Source organism: Lepisosteus oculatus, chromosome 12, assembly GCF_040954835.1.
Source record: "Lepisosteus oculatus isolate fLepOcu1 chromosome 12, fLepOcu1.hap2, whole genome shotgun sequence".
In the NCBI taxonomy this organism is placed as follows: Eukaryota; Metazoa; Chordata; class Actinopteri; order Semionotiformes; family Lepisosteidae; genus Lepisosteus; species Lepisosteus oculatus.
The window spans coordinates 6,064,544-6,090,530 of NC_090707.1; the positions used below are offsets into that span (position 1 = coordinate 6,064,544).

The window sequence follows — 25,987 nt, forward strand, 5'->3', positions numbered from 1 at the left end:
TTGGAAAAGAAATGAGATGCAGTGCATTTTCAGGCCATCCCAATAATAATCCTGCCACTAGACGATGCATACCTGCATGCTAGTTTTTGACACTTACCATTTATCCATTTTGCCTCAGGGTCATGCACTGTCAACTCTTTTCGAAAGAGATCGTCCAGTGTTAAGCTGGATGACACTGAATTCAAACCATAATCTAAGAAAATAAGAAGCAAACAATTAAAACACAAAGAAATGCATCGAACACCTAGAATGAAATCATATTCTTATTTCCACATGTAGATGGATACATTTCAAATCAAATGTGATCACTGACTGCAGCCAGTTTACTACATGCAATACGAGTTCTGCGATTCCTTAAAAATGAATACTGTAAAATAATAAGCTTATTGCATTTTTTCCAAGTGGTTCAAAATTAAGATACATATTTGTATTACACATACTGTATGTAATATCACAAAAAATACCACATTTTTTTTCATGGACATTTTAAAAGTAACACTCAAAGCACCATTGACATTTAAACTCCAGAGGAAAGTGTTTGTCATATCAACAGCATCGAAAGTAATTTCAGAAAGTAATTTGAAAAGGCAGTAAACCCAAGCATCCATGCTGGCGGTGGCCTTAACTTTTACGTTTTCACCTCATCCACTGAAATATTTTTATTTGACACATTTTGCAACGCTACTCATCTATATAAGAAATAAGGCCAGTTATGTAGCCTGGCAATTGGGCTTTCAGAAGAGAAGGTTTGGGAATAAACTACAAGGGAACATTTGAAAAAAAGGGATGTAATCCCTTCGATTTAAAAGATCTTTAAAACTTGTCAGGATCCTGCTTGAAGACTCCTCAGTTCCCCAGCATGCGTGACTCAACAGGAACATCTGGGCAAAATGCTTTACACAATTCATTAGAGGAAACGACAGCTTATGGAGCTCAGGCTTTCAATTAGTTTAAGTTGCAAGACATTGAAGGAAAATGAGGATTAAAATGCTTTAATGTGCCTGGGAGCAGCAAAGAATTCTACATCAAGACATAAAAACCTCACAGAGGTATTTGTGTTTCATCCTATTCACACAAGACTGAAGGCAGCTCAAAGCTGGAGCAGCAGTCGTTTCTGCAAACAGGTGCCCCATTGTTTATTTGATGAGTAATAGAGAGACAATGGAAGTGGGAAATATAGTGGGAAATCTTGGGTAAATCTATACGGATGACAGTGATCTGCCATTACTGAGACATTGTCATCTTAAAATAAACATTACTGTGCACTCTTGAGCAACAGGAAGAAAAACTTCAGTTCATCCAATTCTAATGAGTATTAGTCTGGATTACATACAGTAGAACATTCTTATAAAAAGCGTATAGCGCCATGCAGCTCTTAGCAGGAATCAAACACACAGGTAATGTTCTATTCTTCTGAGAACAGGATAACCTCGCTAAGACGCTCTGAGGCTAAACTAAGCAAACACACCTTGCTCAACACTCTCACTGGAGCTGTGGGACATTGCACACAGAGAGGAGTAAAAAGCTACAGGGCATGATTATATACAACTGTCTGGGCTACTTGTAACGGTTGGTGTTCAGATGGTGCTTTGCTTCTTTGAAAGCTATAGAAATATTGCCTTTGTACCATGTTCTGTATAACATTTATATCAGCCACTCCCAACTCCTCTGCCGTCTGTCAGCTGGTGTTTGATCCAGCATAGTTCTCAATTAATTAATTGAATTAATAGTCTTATTTTGAAATTTGAAACCGTTTTCTACTCTTAAACAAGCAGAGATGGTCTTTTACAGTACGTAACTCCCAGCTCAGTTGGAATGGAAAACCAGAACACACACTGGTCCTTCAAGACCACATCTGGGAATCACTTACTGTATCTATATTAGTGTGATCAAAAGGTATCCTGTTACCTTAGTTTCAAGATTGACTTCATTTACCTAGAAAAGAAAAGGTAGAGACAATTTCAGAGTTTCTAGACATTGTGACATGGACATTACTCCTGGAAGAAATACTTACCTGTAGAAAGAAGGATGATTGCAAGAGCAATGAAGGAGCACACAACAGCGATGACCAGCAGAGAAATCCCAATACCTTTCCAGTTCCTATCTGGATTACTCTCTCCCAGATCCTAACAGAGATAAGAAGGCAAGATGTTGCAGTGTGGCCATCAAGGAATGGGGGACCAATATTTCTCCATGATGTTTGTTGAACAGTGAAACACGAGGACACGGAGGACAACAGAAACAGAAATGTGAATGTGCATTTCAAACGGAGAACAGGGGGTTAAAGCTACCCAGCCATGAGGTTGAAGCTGGCGGCTCCCTGACATGGCTATTCTACAGCATTGGAGCGCCCTCATCAGGCAGTGACGGAGCACCGAGCAGACCAGCAGTGGAGCTGGTGATGTCAGCCCCGGGAGAGCATGCTGGGACAGATGGGAACTCTCAGGGACATTGCTAACCCCCTGGACTCTGAGGGAAGGACAGGGGCCTGTGTACGTGGTACGAGAGTGTATGCATGTTTCCCCATCCAGGTCTATGGCCTCAGGCTCCCACCCTGCCTGGCCTCTGTCAGTCAGAACCCCCGTCTTCACTCTGTGTCATATTTGGCTTTCTTTGTGCTGGCTGGTGAGAGCTCTTCTTTCAAGGATCGTGAAACTATTCCATTTAATAAAATAGCATTTTTGTTTCTACTCTTCTGCCTTTTTACTGCTTGTGCTACAATATTTGGATTAAATAGAAGTTTTAACAAGTCATTAATAAGAATTTAATAATAATTCTTTACACTCTTCCTGGGATGCCCTGGGATTTTTAATGACCACAGAGACTCATGACCTCGGTTATACATCTCATCCGAAGGACGGCGCCTTTTTAAAGCATACTGTCCCCATCACTATACTGGGGCATTAGGACCCACACAGACCGCAGGGTGAGCGCCCCCTGCTGGCCCCACTAACACCTCTTCCAGCAGCAACCTTAGTTTTTCCCAGGAGGCCTCCCATCCAGGTACTGACCAGGCTCATGCCTGCTGAGCTTCATTAGGCTGCTAGATGTGAGTTACAGGGTGATATGGCAGCTGGCTTATGGCTGCTATTAAATGACTCTTTGTCTTCACCTCCACTATTTATTTTTCAAGTACTTGAAAACAGGGTGTATCAAGTGGAATAAATGGTATCCTCAAGACACATTTGGACACAATGGCTCTTAGTGTAAAATCCTGCAACAACCCTAGTAACATCCAATGGTTTTTGAGACACAAAATAATTTCCAATGACAAGCACACACTACAATATTCTTCCACAAGGTCGTAAGGGAATGTGATAGATTAATGGGAAGATGTTTTGAAACATTTCTATTTTTTTCTTCTCACAGTATTTTCTTTGTATATCTCTGATTGGTAACAAAGTAGATAAAGGGCTGCCTGTTTAAACACTGCCTGTTTAAAGCAATGACTGTTTATTAAATTTAAATATTAATATGCATTACAAATCCATTAAAATGTTTGAAACATTATAATCATCAAGAGTTGCTTCCTCTTCAAAATATCCACAAAAACAAGACAAAAATAGATCTTAAGAACACGTTACTAATATTAGAGGCACTAATACACAGCCCATTGTTTTTCTCAGTACACTGTATATATTAAGATTTCAAAATAAAACAGGATAGAAAAAAGAGGGAATTTTGTAATGTTTAATTACCCAATTCTGCAGTGACAGAGAGCATCACTACCATATGACTTTATAGGTATTACCTTTGTCTTCATGCTTTCTGAATTTGAGATCTCAACTTTTGTTTGTGTGTAAGGAGGAGATACAGTATGGCTTTAGAGAATGAGAAAGAAAATATTCTCCCTCCAAAGGAAAATGGAAGCAAAGCCAAATGGTGTTGAATGAGGTCAAGTTCTCATTTATGCCCTTTGAAATGAACAATGAATGCTGGGGAGTTTTAAACAAATGATCTTTAAACTTCAATTAATTTGTGTTTAACAGTTGGCATCCAAAGATACTCTTTCTGAAAAGTGTCTGCTATTAATGGAACATATTGGGAAGTCAGATACAGACACACATCAAAGCCTTATCTTGCAAAGAATCACCACTAATAATAGGAACTTCTATTGTGTTGGCTCTCTGTTCAAGACCTCCACAGAAGGAACTGTCAGGTGAGGAAAGCACAAATCATTTGTTACTAAGACAGCCATTCACAGTATTGATTTGACTTACTGTCTTCTAAATTGCAACACATTGCAAACTCCATGCTGTGAAGATTGCCAGGTACCTGAAAAGGTGAAATTCGTCATTTGTGTCCTTGGTATTGGCTTCAATGTTATGTGCTATATACTGAAGCAACTTAGAAATGCAGTGAATAGTATTTTCCTCCATAACTGTTAATTATGCAATACCAACAGGTTAACCTGTATGAAAATGAATTAATGAAAGGCTTCATGCCTGTTGGACATACAGCATTACGGTTCACTACCTCTCTTCAAAACTCCTGGTGACACATGCAGGGTGCACATGTGATAAAAACAGTACACTCATCAGTATATACATTCAAAGATGATATTTGCACACAGGCAATTCTAAATATTCAAGCCATTCTTACATTTTTAGCCTATACAAATCACTACTGAGAATATACTGTATCCAAGTCCCTTATACAGGGAGAGGGAGGAAATAACAGCTTCAGAAAAAAGACGTTGGCAAGAAACCAAGATTTTTTTAATTAGGATAAAAAAAGAAAGTAATGAACACTTACAGCGCATCAAAAAGGCTTCTAAAATTTTTAATCCAGCTCAAATATAATGACTAAACTGAGCAAAAAAAAAACACCAGTTGAATAAATCTTTACCAGATTTACATAAACAGCAAGTGTGTTTAAAAAAACAAAGCTATGTGCCCTCAGAAGGTAAGTTTTTTTTATCCCCAGCTGAATTACTGGTAGCACAACCAGAATCACACACCCCAGCTGCATGGCATATCCAAGAGGTCTTGGAAACCCCCGAGTTCTTGCCACATCTGAATCACTGTGACTACTAAACTAAAACTAAAAGAGATCAACTTGCGCTTGTATTTGTGCAGCCCTAAGCTGAGCTAGGACACTTCAGGGGGCAGTTCAGTCCCATTACTTTACAGTCTTCCATACAGACTGGCATCCTTCTTGACAGAATCACAGCTCTCCAACTCTAATCCTTTTGCACAGCTGTTTTTTCCTGTATATTCTAACATCCACGGTTACTTTATGCTTAGAAATGTCTGTTGATTTTCAAAAATGTCTCTGGGCATCTTCTGTATCTCCTCTCCTCTAATACATTTTGCACAGTGGATAGCTCAAACAAGGCCCAAGAAAGGCATTTCATGCACAATTAGAAAGTGCCAAGCCTCTCCTTTTAAATGAGCTGTGCAAAGTTATCGTTTGGAATGCTGGAGCGAGAGCGAGTTGCAATGAAGATGTTGCCATTCAAACAGAGTTTAGAGAGACCCACAGCACTAATGTCTCAGTGAAAAACAGCAGGAACATCCATATTAATGGCAAGATGGCAAGGTGGTTAGAAAAGTCCTGATTAATCTGTCCACTACTGATAGACTCCAGCAGCGCTACCACAAAACACAATCTGTAAACTGGCTTGACTCAAACATAGTCCACAACCTATAAGGGCTTAGAAGAGACGGCTTCCAGACAGAAACTACAGCTATGAACATCCCATCACTGAATATCCCATAACACAAACACATTACACGGATCTTAGCTGCAGATATTCAATACATCAACCAATACAGTGATGATAATATAACTCAGTGACACACAACAACAGCAAGCTGTGCATTCACATGGATGAGTACCCACTAGACTCTGACAGGGGGTCCACAAGTTTTGAACATAATGTTCATTACCTCACCACCCGATATGGGATACAGTATATTAGGGAGATTCTAAACCTTTGCATGGTGGCATGATGTGGCAACCTGTTCTGTCGATGCTATAGCTCTTTGGTTGTGAGTCTTAAGTATCTTTCCAGGCGGGGGCATCTTCATTTGCATGTACTTCCTACAGTATGTTTACACAGGGTTTTCCCAGCTGCTCTGGTTTCTGCCAAAGACAAGCTGGTTGGGTTAATCTAAGTTGCCTCTGTACAGTATGTTTGTAGCTCCCTGCAGCTTGTAATCCTTTCTCATGTCTTATGCTTCTGGAATAGGCTCTGTCTTGCCATCACACCTCTAGTAATTAGAAACATTCCCAACAGGAACAAGCAGCTTTCTTATATTGGATGAATGGAAAACTTCTGCAAGGTGAAGAAGACAAATACCACTGTGTCATTGCCATCAAAGTTCAGTATAACTGGAGTGCTCAAATATAGTTTTAACATTTTCATATGATTGTGCGTACTTGTTTTCATTTGACCTAAATTCTATAGGATGTTAGAAAATTACTACTGTGCTTCTCTGACTAGCATTAAGGACGTTTAAATTCGCATTTAGATCAAAGCTCTGTCCAGATTCCTACAGAATGTAAAAACAAACCATAAAATAAATTGTTGATGATGCCTGTTGCTTAATGGCATTATTTACTTTTCATTACAAATGTAATTAGAAATAACCCCTAAGAAAGAATAACATTCTTCACTGGATCTTTTTCAGCTGTGGGTGGTTATTATGAATCAATAAGGGGAAGGCTCCTATGGGAGAAATATTCTGTAATGAAATAAGAGTAATTTTCCTAAATTGCTTTCATTCTATCCCCCTGGTATTTACAAGCCCACTGAAATCTTCAACCTACAAATACTGCAGAAAATTTGTTCCCACCTTTCATGTGAAAATCAGTCTAAGATAGTGAAATGTTGCATTGCCACTGGTAGCATAGTAATTATAGCCATGTAATGGGAATAGATTCTGTGGAACTGTACCATTCATCTCTGAGCGCTCTAATTGTTTGGATTTTCCCCCTGGCTATTAGCAGATGGAATTTTGTATCTATGTCTTAGTGCTTTGGGGGAAGCCATTGATGCTCTCTATACAATGATGTAGGAGAATCATAAAAAGGGAAGTCAATTTGAAATTCATATTATCCTTCAGGATTCTTCCGAGACTTTGACCATGCAGAGTTACAGTAAATTTTTGTTATTAATTGTCACTCAGAACGACTGTTTGCATTGTAATCTCATGCGTAGTTACAATGTGATGCTAAGATAATATCAAAATAGTGGAAATTAAATTAGCTGCAGAAATTTTGCTGTGATAAGCCTGTGAGAATAAAAGTTTCTTTTCTGAAACATAGAATGCTATTTATGTCTATTTTTAGAAATCAGGAAATCAATTAATTTGCATAGAACATTTTATCTCATTTCAGTTCAGAGGTTTAAACGGGCATGTTCCTAGAAGACATATGTACTAGACAGCGCGCTGGGAAGAGATTGCCTCCGAGCAAAGCCACAACCTGTGTCACATGTGCTTTTAACAGCGACACGTATTTCATTATTAAGGTATAAGTGTCCTTTGATTACCAACATCGTGCCATTCACACTGTTTCTCTGATGTGTCTCAGTTTGGCAGCACTTTCAGCACAGAATAATCTACTTTGTCTGAACTTCAGCGCTGTTCTAGACATGCCCAGCAGACAGCTCCTCAGCAATAATTAAAATCCCAGGCTCCAGGTAAAATTCTAATCACTTTGAGTGAGAAGTGTAATCTCCTTATCCCTCTGTTCTATACATATTAAACCATTTGCCCTTGGTGAATGCTGCAAGCCATCCCTCCACTCACCCTTCCAAATCTCTTAAAAGGAACGTGATTATCTATTTATTATGAATTTCATGTCTCTCTGGAATACGCATCTTGTCTATAACCACCTTTTCTTCAAAATGATCTGTATTGCCTCTCAAAAAGTCCACATTTTTGCAGAGCGCCAGATAAACAGTAGGTGCTGACAATAGAGGTTTAATCAAATCATTTGATAGCCTCCTAACATGGAAGAACAATGACTAGGTATAACGGGACAATAAACATTACTTTGCAATACCTATTTTAATATTCAGATATGATCACATAATAGTATAGTACAGAAAACAAAAAAGAAAAAAATTGACCACATGTTTTCTGACAATCACACCATTCCCCAGTCATAGTTCTACTCCTTTATGGATAAATTTCCCTTTCGTCTTGGTTTACCATTTCTTTTGACAGAGATTGTGCACTTGGACAGTATATGATGCTTTATTGTTTATTGAAATAATGGTGTCAAATGCTAAAGAATATTGAATGCTATCTGCAAGGACTATAACTTTAAAAAAGAGAGAAATAAAACTATTTAAAATGCTACCAGAGTATAACATGAAATAAACATTTGAGCGTTCACAGATATTCTCAGTTATAAGTCACTCAGTATAAATAGGTACTCAGAAAATCCTGTTATATGGTAATTAAGCTTCATGTACTCTCCCTTAACCCCTTCATGTAAATTTATGCCAGAAGCTGTACATTCCTCATGTTTTTGAATTCAAAGAAGTGCAAGATCTAGAATCCCCAATGAATAACTATCACTGAATTATTCATCACACCTGGGCCTCTGCTGTGTAAATTTTTATTAGGTTTTATACATAGCAGATATGATCAGCAATTCATCAGACCTAACCTATGGACACTTCATTGTTCCCTCTAGAGTTTGTGATTATGGCCTAACCCCCAAAACAAGGCCAAAGATTTCCAGGACCCTCCAAACTGAACTCCCTTCGTTTTAAACAAAATGCTTCAAAATCCCTCCCACGCCTACATGAGGATTTTAAGGTGGTCTAAAATGCATGTATCATCAAACAGACCATTACACAAATGTAGCTTGACTTTCACCTAATCAAACAATAACAAACGGTTTACTGCAGTAACTTTATCATCCTACATTGAAGTGTTTTAAACAATTCTAAGAGACGTAAACTGTAAATCAAAATCCTAATAGGATGTTTAAGTGGCACTCACACTGTGATGAAATAATTATAGCTTTTGTAGTACAAGAGTAACTTTTTCAAAATTCTTTATATATTCTTTATCACTTTGAAAAAAAAAACAGGAACCAACAACAAAACTCCTCCTGAAGTTCTATACGAACATATTGCATATGGAAGGAAAGAACAGAATACTTTATATCTTGTAATCTACTGCATCAAATGTTGTTTTTTTTTCAAAATAAGAATTTTAATTTGCCTCCGAGTTGTTTTACCATCCATTATACTCATTCTGTTAAAGACAGGTGCTGACACGCCCCACACTAATTCCAACACTGCCTGCGCGTAATCTTAATTTTTTTCAGTTTTAAGTTGTCTGCTGTCTTTCGGTCCCCCAAAAGATCTACAGTAGCTCTTTCATGTTGATTCCCTCTCAGGGATGACTGCAAGGTCCTTTTCCTGCTAAGCTGTTCTACACATGGCAAATTACTAGGTCTGAATAATCACTTTAATTACCACCATACTCTTTACCCAGTACCACACCTTCAGAACCAGGAAATGTTTCCCCTGGCTTTTCTGGCTGATCCTGTTTGGCCAGAGACACTGCTCTGTACCCCAGCTCATGCGTCCCTGACACAGCAGCAGCCAGTTTGTCGTTTTCTCTCTCATCTCACACTCTGGGACCACAAAATTACCTCTACCTGCCTCACAAGGTGCTTAAGAATAGTCTAAGTTTTTGCTCGGGAGCTGTTGCCTTTTCCAGCTATATACCACTCTTACAGGTTGAGTTGCTTGGATTGCCTAATCTTCATACTTGAGCAGTTATCAGAAATGACCCTCTTTATGATGCCTATATCTGTAATATCTCCAGGGCATGAGGGTGATTCAATGCTGGAAGTTTGAGAGGGCTCTTATTGTCCTTTTATGGTGGCACCATCTTTGTATGGTGCTTAACAGGTGCACTTTAGCCTCTCCACAAATATTTTACCACCCATATTTAGCCTTTAACTCTTATTACTGTTGAACATCTGGCCAAACAGCCATTCATAAAAAAATAATACAAAAGCTGGACAACACCATGAAATATTAAGGCAAATAATAGGGCAAAAATATTTACTACACCTGTGGGGACACTAAGGTGTGCCAGCCAAAAGGGGGCTGGTCCAAGGACAGTCAGAATGGCTGACAGCTCTACTGTTTGCACCATTCTCTCCAAAAAAGCAAGCGAGTGTAACAGGACTCAGTGGCACCAAACCTGCTATAGAAGTGACAGCACCCACTTAAAGCCTAGACAGCACACAATTCTTCCACTGCAGGCAGAACAGACGGTCTTTTATCGTAGCAGATTTCACCACTGTCTAGGCAGAGGTCCGTGTCCAATCTGAGCCCACGAGGGACTGTGACCGAATACCAGCAGTAGTAGAGCCAAGACCCATTATCCTGCATATACTGTAACAGCCATCGGAAATATCCACTGATGGAAGTGTGCACACAAGAGTCAGGGAATCTACTGGCCTTATCATCAAATAAGGGAAAGATGAAAAAGCTTTTAAAGACTGGCAAATAAAAAAAAACAGTGCTATTTCCTTTTTGGGTAAAGAATTGATACAGAATCTTAACTATACATATTTCAGAATATGTTTGACATGTTGCTAGGTAACCAGAAGATTGTTTCTGAGAAAATTTTGAGAATAATGATAATTACCTTAGCCTACCTTAAATCAAACCTTTGGCTCAGACACCAGTCCTAAAGTACAGACCTATTATTCTCTTTCAAACCAAGAAATGTTCAGCTGAGCATCCTCATTTATAAATCAAAGAAGGCCAATTCAAGGGTATTTAAATCCATCTGGCAGATAGGCAGTTAGAGGACAAATAGAATGATTTTTTAAATAAAATGTTGTTAAAAAAACAAATCTCTTCGGTTCTTTTTTAAAAAAAATCCATTAAATCTAATGGTATAATATTTTATGAAGGATTTAGGAACGTCACACTCAATCTCTTTCACAGGGAAATTCGATTAAAGCAAATGATATAGTATAATAAACATTAGCTTGTGTTTGACTTTAACTCAATGATTGTTAGTAATTGCTTTTAAGCATCCATCTCTTCTGTTCTACACACACGGTGTTCAATCTGGAATTTGAATTTTTCTATAAAATGTCACGAATTCACAACTGCACTTGGCGATAAAACCAGAACAAATCTATTAAACAAGCAAAACAAAATTAATGAAGCTGCACCTCATTATATCCAAGAAGCAAATATCACATTTTGAAGGAACAACATTTTTCCCTTTTAGAGTTTTTTCACACTCCGCAATTTTTAATTATTTGTAAATACTGTACATGAATGTGTACAGAACAACGTCTGAAGTTGGCCACAAACGGAAACATCTGCTGAGCTCAGTCAACATGCAGCTCCAGAGCTAATTGTGAGTGGAATGTTTGATAACTATATCTTGTTTAACAGATTGTGTAAATGTTCATAATGCTCAAGTAAACGTGACAATTAGAAAATTTTATTATTACAAACATATTCTAAATTGGATCTCGCAATATGAACAGCTGAAATATTTAAATCATCAAGCCCTTCAAGTTCAATAAAATGTGTGAAAAGGAACCCGGTAACTATTTTACCAGTCATCTGTCTCACTTTCATTAATGATTCTGGAACAGCATGCGGATTCATAACAAAATGAGGAAGACTGGTGAGTTTAAAACTGTCGTTCTCGTCCTGGGAGATTTCGAAAACAAAAGAGATCTTTGATGATGACTAAAAAACCCAAAGCACAGCCAGAAATTTGGCCTTGAGCTTAAGGCAAAATCGGTGAAAGGCAAATAAATGAGCCTCCTCCACACATCTCCCTTCATAGTCACAATCAACAGATAGCACCGATTTTCATTTCACATAATATGCAAGTGTGGAGAAAACATTAAGCTAAACCCCAGTGGATGTTAAAGATAAGAAACCTTTCTTTTCAATACCATTGTAAACCCAGCATGGTCTGTTGTGTGTTCTGATGCATTTCTCAAACAAGTAAGAACTTGCTATTGCAGAACAGCTTGTACAGTTCAGTACAGAGTATGAAACTGTAGGGGGTCTGGCTGATGACAAACATAAAAGTGCAAAGACGTAGATGTACCAAAACATTAATTCATCTTTGTTGGGAGCAATGCACTTGAAAAGGAGGAATTGGTGGCCTCAAACTGAACATAAGAGAAGTTACAAGCCAGAGCCAGCAATTTAAGACATCTGTGTTGCCTACAAGTATTACCCAGTAATTTCCATGGATATTCATCTATACACGAAGCTCAAGCATCAAAGAAAACAGGAAGGGGAGAGGAACAACTGATCACAGTTGTTCAACTGGCCAAAATTCAGTGAGATTAAAACCTTTCAGAAACATCCATTTGTTATCAGAAATACCCCTCATTCCTGGTAAGAGTCACAGCAATCTAGAGCCTAACCAGAGCATAGAATACCAGTTAGAAGTGAATCCTGAGCAGGCCAACACCGCATCTCAGGGCACACACAGGAAATGAGACCCTGCGTTAACTCTCCCGCATTTCACCACAACTGGGAAGAAACCAGAGCTGCCAGAGAAAACTCTCCTGAGCATAGGCAGAACATGCAAACTCCACACAGAGCATGGTTCAGAATGAAACCAAGGGCCCAACCTCCCAAGCATACTGCCCTCCTAGAAACATTTTCTAAAAACTATAAACATTTTATATCTGCTTATGCTCACATGTCAGAGCACCTGCAGTCTAACTTAAAAAATTCATTCACAAGAAATTTTTCCATACTGCTAACATATACATATATCTGTTTCTCAAACATGGCATTTAAGACTAAGAAGTCTATGAAACATTAAGAAAAGGCAAAAAAATGCAGAAGGACCCTTTTGATTCAGAACTTCTTCCATACTTTGATAAACCTTTCCATCTTCTTGAGTGATGCATGCTTCTATACCGTACATCGCGTGATCTCCATTTCCTATGTCACAATTAAAGTGGTGAGCACGTCCCTTAAGTGGCTCAACCAGCAAAGGCGTTTGCTGCATGATCAGGGAGGTACGGGTTCGAGTCTGGGCCAAGTCATGAGCACAATATGACTGGGATTCCACAAGCAGCAGCATGTGATTGGCCGAGCACCATCGAGGATGGGGTTTGGATTACCAAATAGGAAGTCTGTGACTTCCTGTGACACCTGCAACAGCAAACACGTCCGTCTCCCCCAGCTGATCAGGAGAACTGGGATTTCCAGTGAGTACATCAGAATCTGACTGGCTGCCATAGTTATTAAATAGTGATAGAAACTATTCCCTTGTGACAAAAAACTAACCACAAGACCATTTATGTGCACCTGTTACAGATCTGAAGTTAAAGCTTGATTGCCAGCGTCACCTCTAAAAGGGCAGGGAAACGTTCCGTGTTATATGCCTTTTGAGAAAAATACATGCAAATATAAGTAAATGATACAAATTGTTTGACAAAAAACAATCCAATAAGGGATATTTGAAAACAAATTAATAACTAAAGTAAGATAAGATCACTTTATTTGCCATATACAATTTCTTGTATTAGGAATTTGTCTTTTCACATACCCCAACTTGCTCTCCATGAGACACACAGATGGGGAGAGAGAAGCTCGGGGTCAGAGCACAGGGTCAGCCATTTATAAGGCGTCCCTGGAGCAGCTGGGGTTAAGGGCCTTGCTCAGGGGCCCAACGGATTAGGATTCCTCTGCCGGCCCCGGGATACGAACCAGCAACCTTCCAACCACACGCACAGATCCTGAGCCACAAGTACACGTGAAAGTGTTGAATTTCCTGTGAAATATAATATTAAGCATGTATTTTGTTTCCTATAGGATGAGTACATTCTGCTGTATCGTTTTGAGAAAAATGTATACAACATAGTGACCCTTAACCGTACTTTAATTTCGTCACATTGCACATGCTGTGTTGCTGCAGTAAGGCCTAAATGTTGTTCCAGTGTCACATATTATAGTACTTTACACACAAATTTCCCAATACTGTTTTTCATTCAAGGCTAACAGAATCCATTCACCTAACTACCTGTATGTGTTAACTATCTACTGTACTGTACTGTAAGTAGGTGATTCTGATTGCTCTCAACTGAGCTCTTGAATGCACTCCACTAGATAACACTGATATAATTGTAACTCTTGGTAATGATGATGAAGTATTTTAGCCTTCAAGTGTATTGATATCAGGATATCCACAGGCAGATGCACATCTCTTAATTTCATTAATTGCCAGGCTAAAGTGGATACAAATCATTCTACTGAGAGAGGACGATGTGATAGACTGGCAACCTAAAGTAGATTGCTTTAATGAATTTTAATATTCTTTATTACTAGTACTGTAAGACAACATGCATTTCCAGTTCCAGTTTTCTGTCCTTTAGGAAAGAAGCTTGCCAAATAGATTTCTAGTCCTTTTCATGGTTAATGACTTTTGAAATTTTGAATTATTTAATGATAAACTGCTTAGCCGTTTCTCTGTTACTGTCCCTTCATCATCATCTCCATAATTGAAGATGTCGCACATTGTGGCAGTTCCAGTTCAATAAACTCGCTGATTAGTTTAACTCAAAGAACCAGCCACTGGATCCCCAGAGTTCACAGCCATGTAGAGTAACTGGAGCCCTTTTTTACCTAGAAACAGCTGCTAAATTATGCTTTTGGTTTAATAAAAGTTCTGCTTTTATATTTTGAAGGGACTGTACAGGTACAGTTTGTCACAACAACACAAAATACAGCCTGTTCTTGTTCTAAGAAATGTACACATTTATACTTTCAGATTTTTGGCAAAATCCTGGATTATTCCTCATTCATTCATCCAGCCATTGTCAGCAACTGTTTACACTTAAGATGGAATACCAGTCTGTTGCTGTCTGCTCATCCAGATATATACAAAGTATAAAGTCAAATCATGTAAATGGTTAAAAGTAGAATACAGTACAATATAATATATTAATCAGGACAGCAGAAACACTTTCATTAATACTTTCCTAACTATCTTTTCTTTTCATGCCCATCATTTTTATTAGTTTCCTATTTTCTTTCAAAATCGTTTCTTTATTACCTAGAAGCATCACATTGTACTTTAATCGGCTGGATTCTGATTTTCTTTTCCCAGTTGGTGAGTGCATTTCATCTTCAGCCATTTAAAACACATTGGGGAGCAATGAAAATAAGTATATTCTCAAGTAATGCAGGTCGAGATGCAATTCACCAGTCTTCACTCCCAGAACCCGCTAATGTAATTGCACCCATTAGCTATATTCTATTGAAGCAATATCTTTTCTGAGACTGTCTTCTTACTCCATAGACGTGGTAAGCATTAAAGGTATTTTGCCTGGTCCAAAAATAAGCAGCAAAAGATGGGTGATTAGCATATTATCACTGAAGAATGCTTGAATGTAGCAAAACAGCATTTAGCAAGATTTTGTATTGAGTGTTTTGATTCATATGGTAATACCCTGTACAGAATAAAGAGCAAAAAGTTATTTTTGGCCTATTGCATAGACTTTTCTTTACAAATCCTGTATTGTGTCTAAATGCTGTTAACAAGAATAAATGTACAAGCCTCTCCTGTTCCACTCCTATACAGCAATGAATGTAATTGAGTCATTGTCCACATTTGTCCCTGAAGTCTTCATTTGTTGTCTTTTTGCATTGTAAGGCTTTGTAAAGCTAAGTGCTGAAAGCATATTCTAAGGACACAAGCATGCTGCATGGAGATGTTCCGAGGTACACAGATGTTAGCAACATGTAGCAAACAGCTCTACTGCTCCTATCAAAACACAATGTACTGTAGCTTTTTCAGATGCTACCAACATGTCAATGCTTCAACAGTTATGGAGCCTATATGTTATGGGCAGTTGGTGAAGTCAAGCTAAGAGATTTAGCTCCAATGTGGATGCAGGAGTATCTTAATTTATGTCATTTTGGCTTCTGCCCAGGCAGCTGTTCAATTGCTAACCAGGCAGAAGGTAAAGAAAAGCAACTCTCAGGGTCAGATTCTTTCCGATAGACAAAGAGATGCCTTAGTCTGCAAGACAGGGGAATCCATACGAGCAAGTAAGCTGATGCACCCTAGGGAAACGGTAAAGGTAGCAATGTGCTGCCCAGATTCGGATGCTGGGGGCTCCGTGGAAATTAAAGTTTAAAAGCATCACTTGAGGTGCCACTGTTCATCAGTTAGACTTGCTTTTGTCTACTCCCCTGCTCTCAAAACATAAATTCCTTGCTTTTTGTTGTGCATTAATAGGGCTTCTATATCCTTGCCTGTCCATCACTGCACCATCAAATTCTGCACAGCCCACATGAATTTCACATGACATGACAACAGTGCAAGGTCAGCGAATTAAAAATGGGTATGATCCACAGTTTACTTCAGAAGAAACACCCGTTACAAACTGAATGTTAGAGAAATAAAATTACATAGTAGGCACATAGCAAAACAAGTCTTATTTTTTCATTTCAATACAAGTAAAACACAATCAGAATCTCTTTGTAATACAGTGACAATGTCAACTTCTAGTTTCATTAATTTACTGTGCAGCACTGTGAAGTAGTGGTTCTGGACTGGTGGTTGCGGGTTCAAATCCCAGGTGGGACCCTGCTGTTTGCTCTAGTAGATGCCTGCTGTGTCGTGGGTACTGACCAGGTTACTGTTGGAAAGCAGAACTCATTTTAACTTACCTAGATAATGGTTTAAATGTAAAAAAGAAATACAAAACAAAACAAATGAAAATTTAAGAAAAATAAAAGGATTCTCTCCTCTCTCACTCCCAGGACTCAGCTACTGTACCTTCCCCAGTGACTAGCACGCCTGCTGCAATGTGAAGGGCAATACAACTGTCTAGGTGAGTCTAGCTTGTTATTCCCCACCTCAGCTACACAAGACTGTTTTTATCACGGAAGTAAGCATCCTTTAATTTTGATGGTTTTTTTTTAAGTAATTATGCTCAATAGGTGACGGAGGAGCAAATCTGCCTCTTCGAACCATTAAAGCAGCACTTTCCAAATGCTTTTATCGCCTGTAAGCTTACATCCTCACAGGTCTGCTGGATGCATTATGCTGGAAGACCAGCATAATGAAAAAAAATGACCATTCCAAATTTAGGAGGTATAGAATATTTCTTAAAAATGGTTTATTTTAAAACTTAATCCAGCGCACATTATTAAGAAGGTTCTCGCATCAACCCACCCAGCTGGGCAATGTTGCAAAGCAACCAAGGCAGCTGCTGGAGGTTAAATGCCTAAGACGATCCCCGGTTAGCAATAGCTCATGCTACCTGGATGAAAAACCAAACACCAGCTAGTTTGTGACAATACATTATAATTGGTTAGCAAAGGTTGATTATTATTTTTCACGCAGACTGAAAATTGACTCAGGCATAAATATACTCACTCTATGGTTTGGTAGAATACCATTCTATGCTTTGCGTGACTGTAAGAAACATAAAATGAATTTGCGCTAAATATATACAGTATACAATATATATTTAATTTCTATTAGGGACTCATCTTTTGCCTATCTCTTGCTATATATATCCAATTCATGATTTAAATAACCTGTGCATTGATATTTTGTTCCATTCCTCTTAGCCATCACTGACAAGAAGTACAGTATGGAGATGACTTTAACATTGCAACCAGTGCCTGTGTGTGTTCCTGTCTTAAAAGACAACAGAGATAGTTTGGGCCCAGTTACGGCAGCAACCGTTAAAAGTCTTAAGAGGCCAAAATTGCATCAAAAAGGAAGCAAAAGAGCATTTTCAAAGTTCACAAACTGCTCAGGAAATTGCCCGACTTCAGCGGTTGTGCATGACCTACCTGTACACCTACTGTATAAATGCATGTATGGTTCACATTGATATAAAAATGTTTAATTCTGTGGGGATGGGATGGGTCACATTGCTCTACTTTCTCACATCCTCTCTTCTTCCTTCCTCCATTCTGTGAACACAACTCTTAAGCACGCCGGATTCTTTTATCATTCGGCGGTGGATTTTTGCAAACAGCGCGTTGCACAGCACTAAATCCTTAAAGCCTCAGTCCTCCAGTAAGAGGTAGGGAAAGCTTTGCTAAAAGTATTTTGAGGAAGAAACTAAAATCTATGTACAGTATATTGTTTTTTTTTGCCCCCAGAAAAACTAGCGACTGAAAACCCCTTTTGCCAGCGCCACACCTTTTTGCATATGCTGTACCCCTACGCCTCGTTTCAGTCATTTATACACTGCTTCCTTTATGTGATAGAGCGGGAAGAGAAAGCCACAAAGGCTAATGAATACAATAAATAATCTATAAGAAATAGGTACTATCATTGCCCTGGAGGCTTCTTTCACATATCCTTTTTTCTTTTCACCTTTTTCTTAACTTTTGCAGAATCCTTGGGGCACGCTGGCTGGGGAGCTGATGTTCTGTATAATTATGAGCTGGTCTAGCCAATGTCATAACACCCCCAAAGGTGCCTGAAGTAACAATTACTTATGCTGCAGCCTTAGCCGCTTCAACGTCTCCACTGAAAACAGCTCCTGCAGTCTGCATTTATCAGAACTTTAAGAATCTGCTGCAGGAAGAACTCGAAAACAGACAAAATCTAAAACCGACATTCACGGTTATACCAGTTTTGTTTGCTTATCGGTATTCACTTGCTAATGCTTAGTCTGTAATGTAATTTGATTTTTATCAAAGCAGGTAAACAAATTACCCAATCTTGTTTAAATTGGAATTCAATGGTCAGAAATGAAGAGTTTGAATGAGTTCCCAAATGAAAATCACAAGTCAATTATTTGCAGCTTGTGAGGGCCATCTGTGAAAACAGATGACATACAGTAAAACTGCAATAACAATGGCAGAATGACCTGGGGAAGAAAAGCACACTCATGGGAGGGTGTAGTTATGGTTGGGTACAGGTACAGCTATGAAACCAGTTTACACAAATCTGCCATTTTTATGGTACCCTTTTTCATGCAAGAAGGAAATCAACAAGAGCTGAAAAGCCTTTTAGGTTCTCCCAGTTTTAAAGCCATTCTGATGCTCAAATTGTCAAGGATGTCTTCTATGGTGCAGGCATCCTACAAGATCTGCTGATATCCCATAATACCTTCCAATTGATCCGATCTCCAGTTGTGCTTCCTTGGATGTGCGCGTTTCCCATGTCGAGACTGTGACTTACTCTTTCAGGTTTGCTTGGTTTAGTGTAGGACAGTTCAAATCAAAAGTCAAGAGCATCGTCATTTCTCTTTATTCTTTGCCTCATGAAAGACTGAATTCATTCACCCTCATCTGTCCTTCAGAGCAGGCAGAGTGCATTAATCCAGGGGCTAAGGAACTGCTACATGAGAAACGTTTTCACGGGTGCCTCTTGTTGGTTATAATTTTGTGGTTATAATTTTGTGCTGATGGTTATATCAGCACAAAATTGTCTTAAAAAATGCTGTGCATTTTTTTTTTTACCTTTGAAAAGTGTTTTTTTCCCTTGGAGAGGGGTTAATAATGGATGAGTGGGGCTTCCCACTTCAAATGGGGGATGCAACAAAAAATATATTGATCACAGCCCAAATCAATTACACTTAAAAGTTTAAGTGTCAGACACTTTCAGCTTTTTTACATTTGATACTCATCTGCTCCAACAGCCTTTATTAAGTACGTGTAACATATACTGTAGCTGTGCATCTCCTGCTGCTGTCACTAATGTCATTTCTCATCGCCGTACTTCCTCTGAACAGCTCAAGTTGTATTAGACTGGCTGTTTCTCGGCTTGTTTAAGAGAAGGCTAAATTGACTCTAGCACTCAGAGGAAAGACAAAACATCTTAAAGCTCATTCTTCCATCTCTCCACTAACTAACGTTGTAACACTACAGTGTTACGCTTTTTACTATCCTATCAATGGAATCTAATCAGTAAAACTACAGTAGATCCTGTCTCCGTTGATATAATAAATAAAACTGTTACTTAGTTATAGTTACAGTATATACTGTAGTGTTCAGTATAACAAAGAAAAGAGATTTGTCTATCTGCAACCCTAGTCATAAGTTATTGGGATTTGTCATATAGATGGAAAACCATTATATATTATTTCAAATATTTCAAATCCATTTCAATGTTTACAGTTCCTTCAAAATTAGTTTAATGTTATAAAATAAAAAGGATACTGCTGTTAATACATTCACTACAAATACATTTAATACATGATATATGTATAGAGAGGTTAAACTGCAGTATAAACTAAAATCTGAACTAAATATTTGTTTCCAGACATTTAGGATATTTCAGTTATTTTCCATTAATTTCTGAAACAAATTTATTTAAAGCTTGTGTGCAACATAAAATATACATCTCTCTTTTTTTTCTATGCATAACTGAAGATATTTTTAAGCAGTGGAATAGTTTATTTAAGAAATCAGTCTTTGCCCCTCTATTTGTACATCAAGCACATTAAAAGAAAATATGTCCTTAATGTTCTTACTTATAGTGACCAACTTCTGGTTTACTAAATTTCGACCACTTTTTCTCCATCATACTATAAGACAGGATCTCTTCATAATCAGATTTTCTTGGACTTCTGTTGGAGATTGACACCAAGTAACTAGTATTTCTACCGCAGGGTATTGGGCCAGAGTTTAAAGTTAGATAAATCTATTTAGACGGCAGATTGAGAGACCTGTAGTAAATCTAAAACATAAAGTAATGTGTTTCCCAAGAACAGGGGGATGTAACTGAGGGTCGTTAAGGTTTCTAAATTAAGAGACAATGGCACTTAGACATACCAGATTATGTAGCGGTGTCTATGTAAGTAATTTACTTGTTATGATGCATAATTAGCAGCAATTTTGATATACTGGATTCATTTTTATTTCTAAGTCTCATTTTTTGGAATTACATCTTAACAGTAGTTCTACACAAAGGAAGCAAAAATACCCTCTATGTCTTCCACACCACATACAAAGTTTGATCGTAAATCTGTAATTAGTTCAAATATACAAGTTGAGTTTCTCATGTGACACCCAGCCAGTTTCTCTTTCTGTACAGCTCTGGGATTATGGAAATGATGTGCAAAGCCAAACACAGCAAAACAGAAACTTCCCCAGCATCAGAAACACTCATCAGAGAAACAGGTGGTATGGATCCCTCTTGTGTAGTTTTCTGTTCGATATTGGGTATGACATACATCAAAACAGTCACAGACAGAGGAAGCCATTTGGCTGCCTTTCTCCTTTGGTTACTTGATGCACAGGCCTTCTTTCATTTGTCACCGTTTTTATGTTTCGCTTATAATTATTGCTGCAGCATCCACGTCAATAAAAGACCTTCTTCAGCAGCCTAGGTTAGGGTGTTTCCAAGTATCAGAACCACACCGTTATAAAAAATGTGAGCGCAAAAGATTCGGCTATATTTATTCCAACAGGATAAAATATATGAACACCTGGCCCATCTGTACAGCATCAGTACAGCTGATTTGATTTTGGACTGGCATGTCTAAATATCAGTATCTTGCTTGTTAGACAGTCATACTTCGTTTTATTTCATTTATAAAGTAATTATTTTGAGCCCTTAGGCTAAATAAATATGCATGCCTTATTTGCAGCAAGATTCAAGACATACATGTTGTAAACTGTACAACTGATATAATTTTGTAACTTGAAATTCTCCCCCCAAGGCTTCTTGGAGTGCCACACTTGAATACTAATGAATTCTTCCAAATTGCAGTAAACCGTAGACTGAGCAAGAGTTTTACATTGGGTAGGTAGAGATTTTACAGCCATGAATTGCAACTAATGTATGGCAATTAATATACAGAATTGTCTTAATAAAAGAAAGCTTAAGAACTTTCAGTGTTGCCATTTTAAATGACTACCAATAGGCAAAAGAGAATCACATACAGTACTAACAGCTATTGACCTAGAACATATTGCCCATACAGCCTATATTTATCATTCTGATTTCACTTGACTGTTGGCACTGATTACAAGTTTTAGTTCAGCACTATTTCTGGAGCTGAAAAGCCCTTATGTTCATTCAGGTTTTGGGGTAGAATTTGTCTTTTAACATATATACATCTCAATCTTGTGAGCAAACTGATCCAGATGTATGATTCAAAGGGGAAATATAGTTAAAAATAAAACAGTTAGGAAAAACAAGAAAATTTGAGTACCATCTGGGTTAATTAAGGAAAGGTACTATTTGGTCCAACACTATGTGCATTGCCAAAATACTGTAGCAGGTGTGCTGTCCAAACTTGAATGTGTACATACTGAAGTCTGATCTTTGTATGTACTGTACTATGCTTATAGAGTGTGAACAATTCATATGAGTTTTCATACAGAGGTCTGCTGGATCTGTGAAGAATTTCAAAGCAGAAACAGTACTGTAAGTCCGTATACTGCAAAGGGTAACTGTGTATTACTATTTCAAATAAGCTGCTCTTATTCTTTTATTGTGCTGTGAATGACAAAGCAAAGCAGGTAAGAGCTCCTTATCTTTTTTCCCCTCCCACAGACATTCTGTGTAGCTTCTAGGAGTTGTTTTCTTAAGTAAATTAAATGACCTTGCAATTTCGTGTAGAATGGATTAAACAGCAGCCTTCAGATGTATTCATTTCCTTGGTGAACTGTCAGCAATGGTTGATTTAGAAGAGATAATGCATCTGTACATCAAGATGTTTTAACATTTATGAAGAAAAATGTGTTACAATATATGAAAATAACTGAATATAGCAATAGCAGACCTGAAAAACAATATTGATGAATGTTTAAATCCAAATGTTCTAATTCATTCATGCTGTATAAATATATTTAAAAGAAATGCCATAGATTTAATCATCAGTATTTTTGCAAACAAGTAAGTTACCTGTGACGGACCATCAACAGGCTGAGAGCTCACACTGGGCACTGAATAAGGATGAACACAAAAGCGAAACATTCAGTAGCACATCATCATGAAAAGGTGCAGAGACGTGTCAATAGATATTTGATATCCACCATCTGAGCTGTATTACAGAATTTCTCAATAGTCATCAACATTAATTCTGGTAGAAATAGCATTTTGGCTGTGGTGTTCACCGTCAAGTTCAAGGCTAACGCAATGGGACCGATCTCATCAGAAAGATGACATAAGAAGGGCAATATTTCACTCACGCAATAAATCCCTAAAACAAATCTACTCTGGGAATATTAAAACACAGTGTCTCCAAGGCACACTTTATTGAACCTGGTCGAAGTCAAATAGGACCTCATGATGGGTTTGGATAAAACAAAAACTGAGTTGTGACACAATCTCACCAGTAATTTGGCATGGAAAGGTGACACTTGTGTCGAAAATGAATGCTAACATTTCTGTGAAGAGGAGACATGAATCTGTTCTTCTTTAGTTAGTATGCATTTTTAGATCCTGGTGGTTTACTTATAAAAACTGGTTGTCCTTGTAATCCATCTGTTCCAGCTGTTTTAACCTAAACCTGTTGCTCAAGCTTGTTTACATGTGGAATCTACCATAGTAAAACAATGCAAGGCCCTCAGCAAACTCAAGGACCAATGATTAAGAAAACATGCATTTTCGTACTAAATCTACTAAATTTTAGTTACAGTTTGTTTATTCATTAACCTTCCCCCCAAAAATATCCAACACAAAAAGAAGGAAAACAACAAGCATGCTTGGCATAGATATACAGCACCTGTACAGCATTCTTCAGGTTATTACTGCAGTTCCAGCATGATTTGTTCAAATTTCACAGCATTTAATATGATACTGCTGTTAGGGTGGTTTTTATAAATCATCCCCAACCTGTATTTATTTATGCAGCTCCGACAGCCACCCAAAATAATGGAACTCAATTTCCAAAACGTTACACTGTGTTTATTAACATGTGGAGTCTTGCTGGGCTCAGTGGGCTGAAGCATATAGTAGTGTTAAAATGATACAATATCCAATACCATTGATTCCGCTTGTGGAAATAAGGATGGAGGTTGTTATTTAAACACAGTAAACAGCACCACATCTGGATATAAACCCTCCTGTACTGGGAGTTCGGCAATTCCCAGCACACTTTCGCAGCAGATGACGATGGAATTAAATTACTGCAGGCTGACGCTGCACTGCGTCCAAAATGACAAATTAAGCTAACAGCTGTGTAGAATAGTCAGTCTCTAGGCCTATTATTGAGCAACAATGGAGACTTCATGGGAGCAATTGTATTTAACTGAAATCTATCATGTTCTGCGGTACTCTACTTTCAATGGAAGCTTTTTTCCCCACTAATACATGAAAATTAATGCTCAGAGAGTGGCCTTTCAGAGATTTCAGTCATTCTTTTTTCAGTCTTTTGATCATAAAATTACTTCACTTTCAAAATACCTCTGTAAAAAAGCTTTTTCCTGAGAAAGCAACTCAGCACTTAAGATGACAGTTGTTAGAACAACAACTTTGTAAGACAGATGCCTCCGTTACATTGTGAGCATAAACTGTATATTTTACTTTTAATGTAGTTATGTGGTAACATATATATATATAGTAGTTACATGGTTCAAGATCATCTAGTAGGGCTTAAACATCTGTGCAAGAGGAAGAATAATCTGTCTGCCTTTCGTCACCCCTTAACTTAAATTGATTTACTAATTTGAACACAGGATATAATCCACCCCGAACCTGTTCCCAGCTGGGGAAAACTACGGTTCCTCAGTGACACCCTGTTGGGTAAAGCAGTCAGGAAATGGATAGATATACTATGGTCTCAATATTGTTTTTATGGATATGTGTTACTAGTTATTAATTCTGAAAATCTTAGTGAATACTACTTACATTATTCATCACATACTGTACACATACAGGGCAATCCTTCACAATCCAAATATGTGTTAGAAGTACAGTACTTCCCAAAATACTGAAAGACACCGATTGAATAATCACCAGTACAGATGTGTACAGTATACTTTACTGTGTTTAACTCACTAAATGATATTAAAAAACCCCAGCATCCTAACCTGTCTTTTGCTATTGAAAATCACGAGGAAATCGTGCAGCTACAATGTAATTATATTACAAATCATATACAGTTACTTAAACCAATTGCACACAAAACTTTTTTTTTAAAGAGATTCACAGGACTTGGTGATTTAAAAAAATATTTCCAGAATGTCTGTATGAAACTTTTGGTAAATGGATGACATGAATACATGAAGCCAATGTGTTTAGATTGCATGTGTTCACATGGGCAATACAAATACAGAAGTACTACACACTTTCATTCACACAATTGTTAAAATTCCCTGAAGGAGTATGTATATAAATTATTTTAAGGGCTACTTTGTTAGTGGTGAAAGTTTCAATGTGATCAGTGCCCCCTTGATAAATATTCACCTCGTTGTACTCTGCCTACTGTACATTTAGACCAAAGAACCAAAGCTCCATTACTTAATCAGGTTTGTCTTCAGAAAAACAAAATTACTTTTAAACACCAAGGAAAACATTTATCTTCTAAAGGTCTTCGTGCGTTTGAAAAAAAAACTACTGCAGATGTGTTTCATTCATTAAACCTCAAAATATTCCTCCTGACATTCAGCACTGATCAGACTAAACGTTTTTGCAAAACAAACCAAAAAATTCCTTCAGCCATTCCAGACCAGAACTTGTTGAGTGTTATGTTGCTTTTGAAAGGAAGCAAGGTCATGCTCCCTTCTTTTATAGCACAAGCTTTACGGTATTGGCTCCAATACAACACAAAGGAGTGAAAAAGTAACATTTTTTTTTCCTATTCACTTACTTTTATATGAAGAACACAATAAAACTAAATTCAAAAGGAGTATTTATTATAAAAGCATCAACCAAGGATGCTCTTTATATTACAAGTGAGTGACATGAAGGTTGTTTGTGAATCAAACCCTAAAAGTGCAGATTTGTTACTGTATCTTTGTATAAAATATGTATAATCAAGTACATTCATACAGATAAAACACTAGTGAACGATTGAACTGAACCTTACAACAACCACTCACACATCTAGCATGCAGTAGCTTTGG

At 37.8% G+C, this 25,987-nt stretch overlaps 1 protein-coding gene across 2 annotated transcripts in view; it reads right to left on the reverse strand.

Annotated features, from left to right (window-relative positions):
• LOC102693511 (inactive dipeptidyl peptidase 10-like) overlaps nt 1-25,987 on the reverse strand; it is a 121,513-nt gene that overhangs the window by 51,003 nt on the left and 44,523 nt on the right. For both annotated transcript variants that reach the window (XR_011191290.1, XM_069196644.1), the window contains exons 2-3: nt 2,015-2,126; nt 98-193 (exon numbers count right to left, since the gene is read on the reverse strand). Coding sequence is in view for 1 of the 2 variants with exons in the window: in XM_069196644.1 (XP_069052745.1) it covers nt 98-193; nt 2,015-2,126 (208 nt within the window). In the remaining variant the exon portion in view is untranslated. The remainder of the gene's footprint in view (nt 1-97; nt 194-2,014; nt 2,127-25,987) is intronic.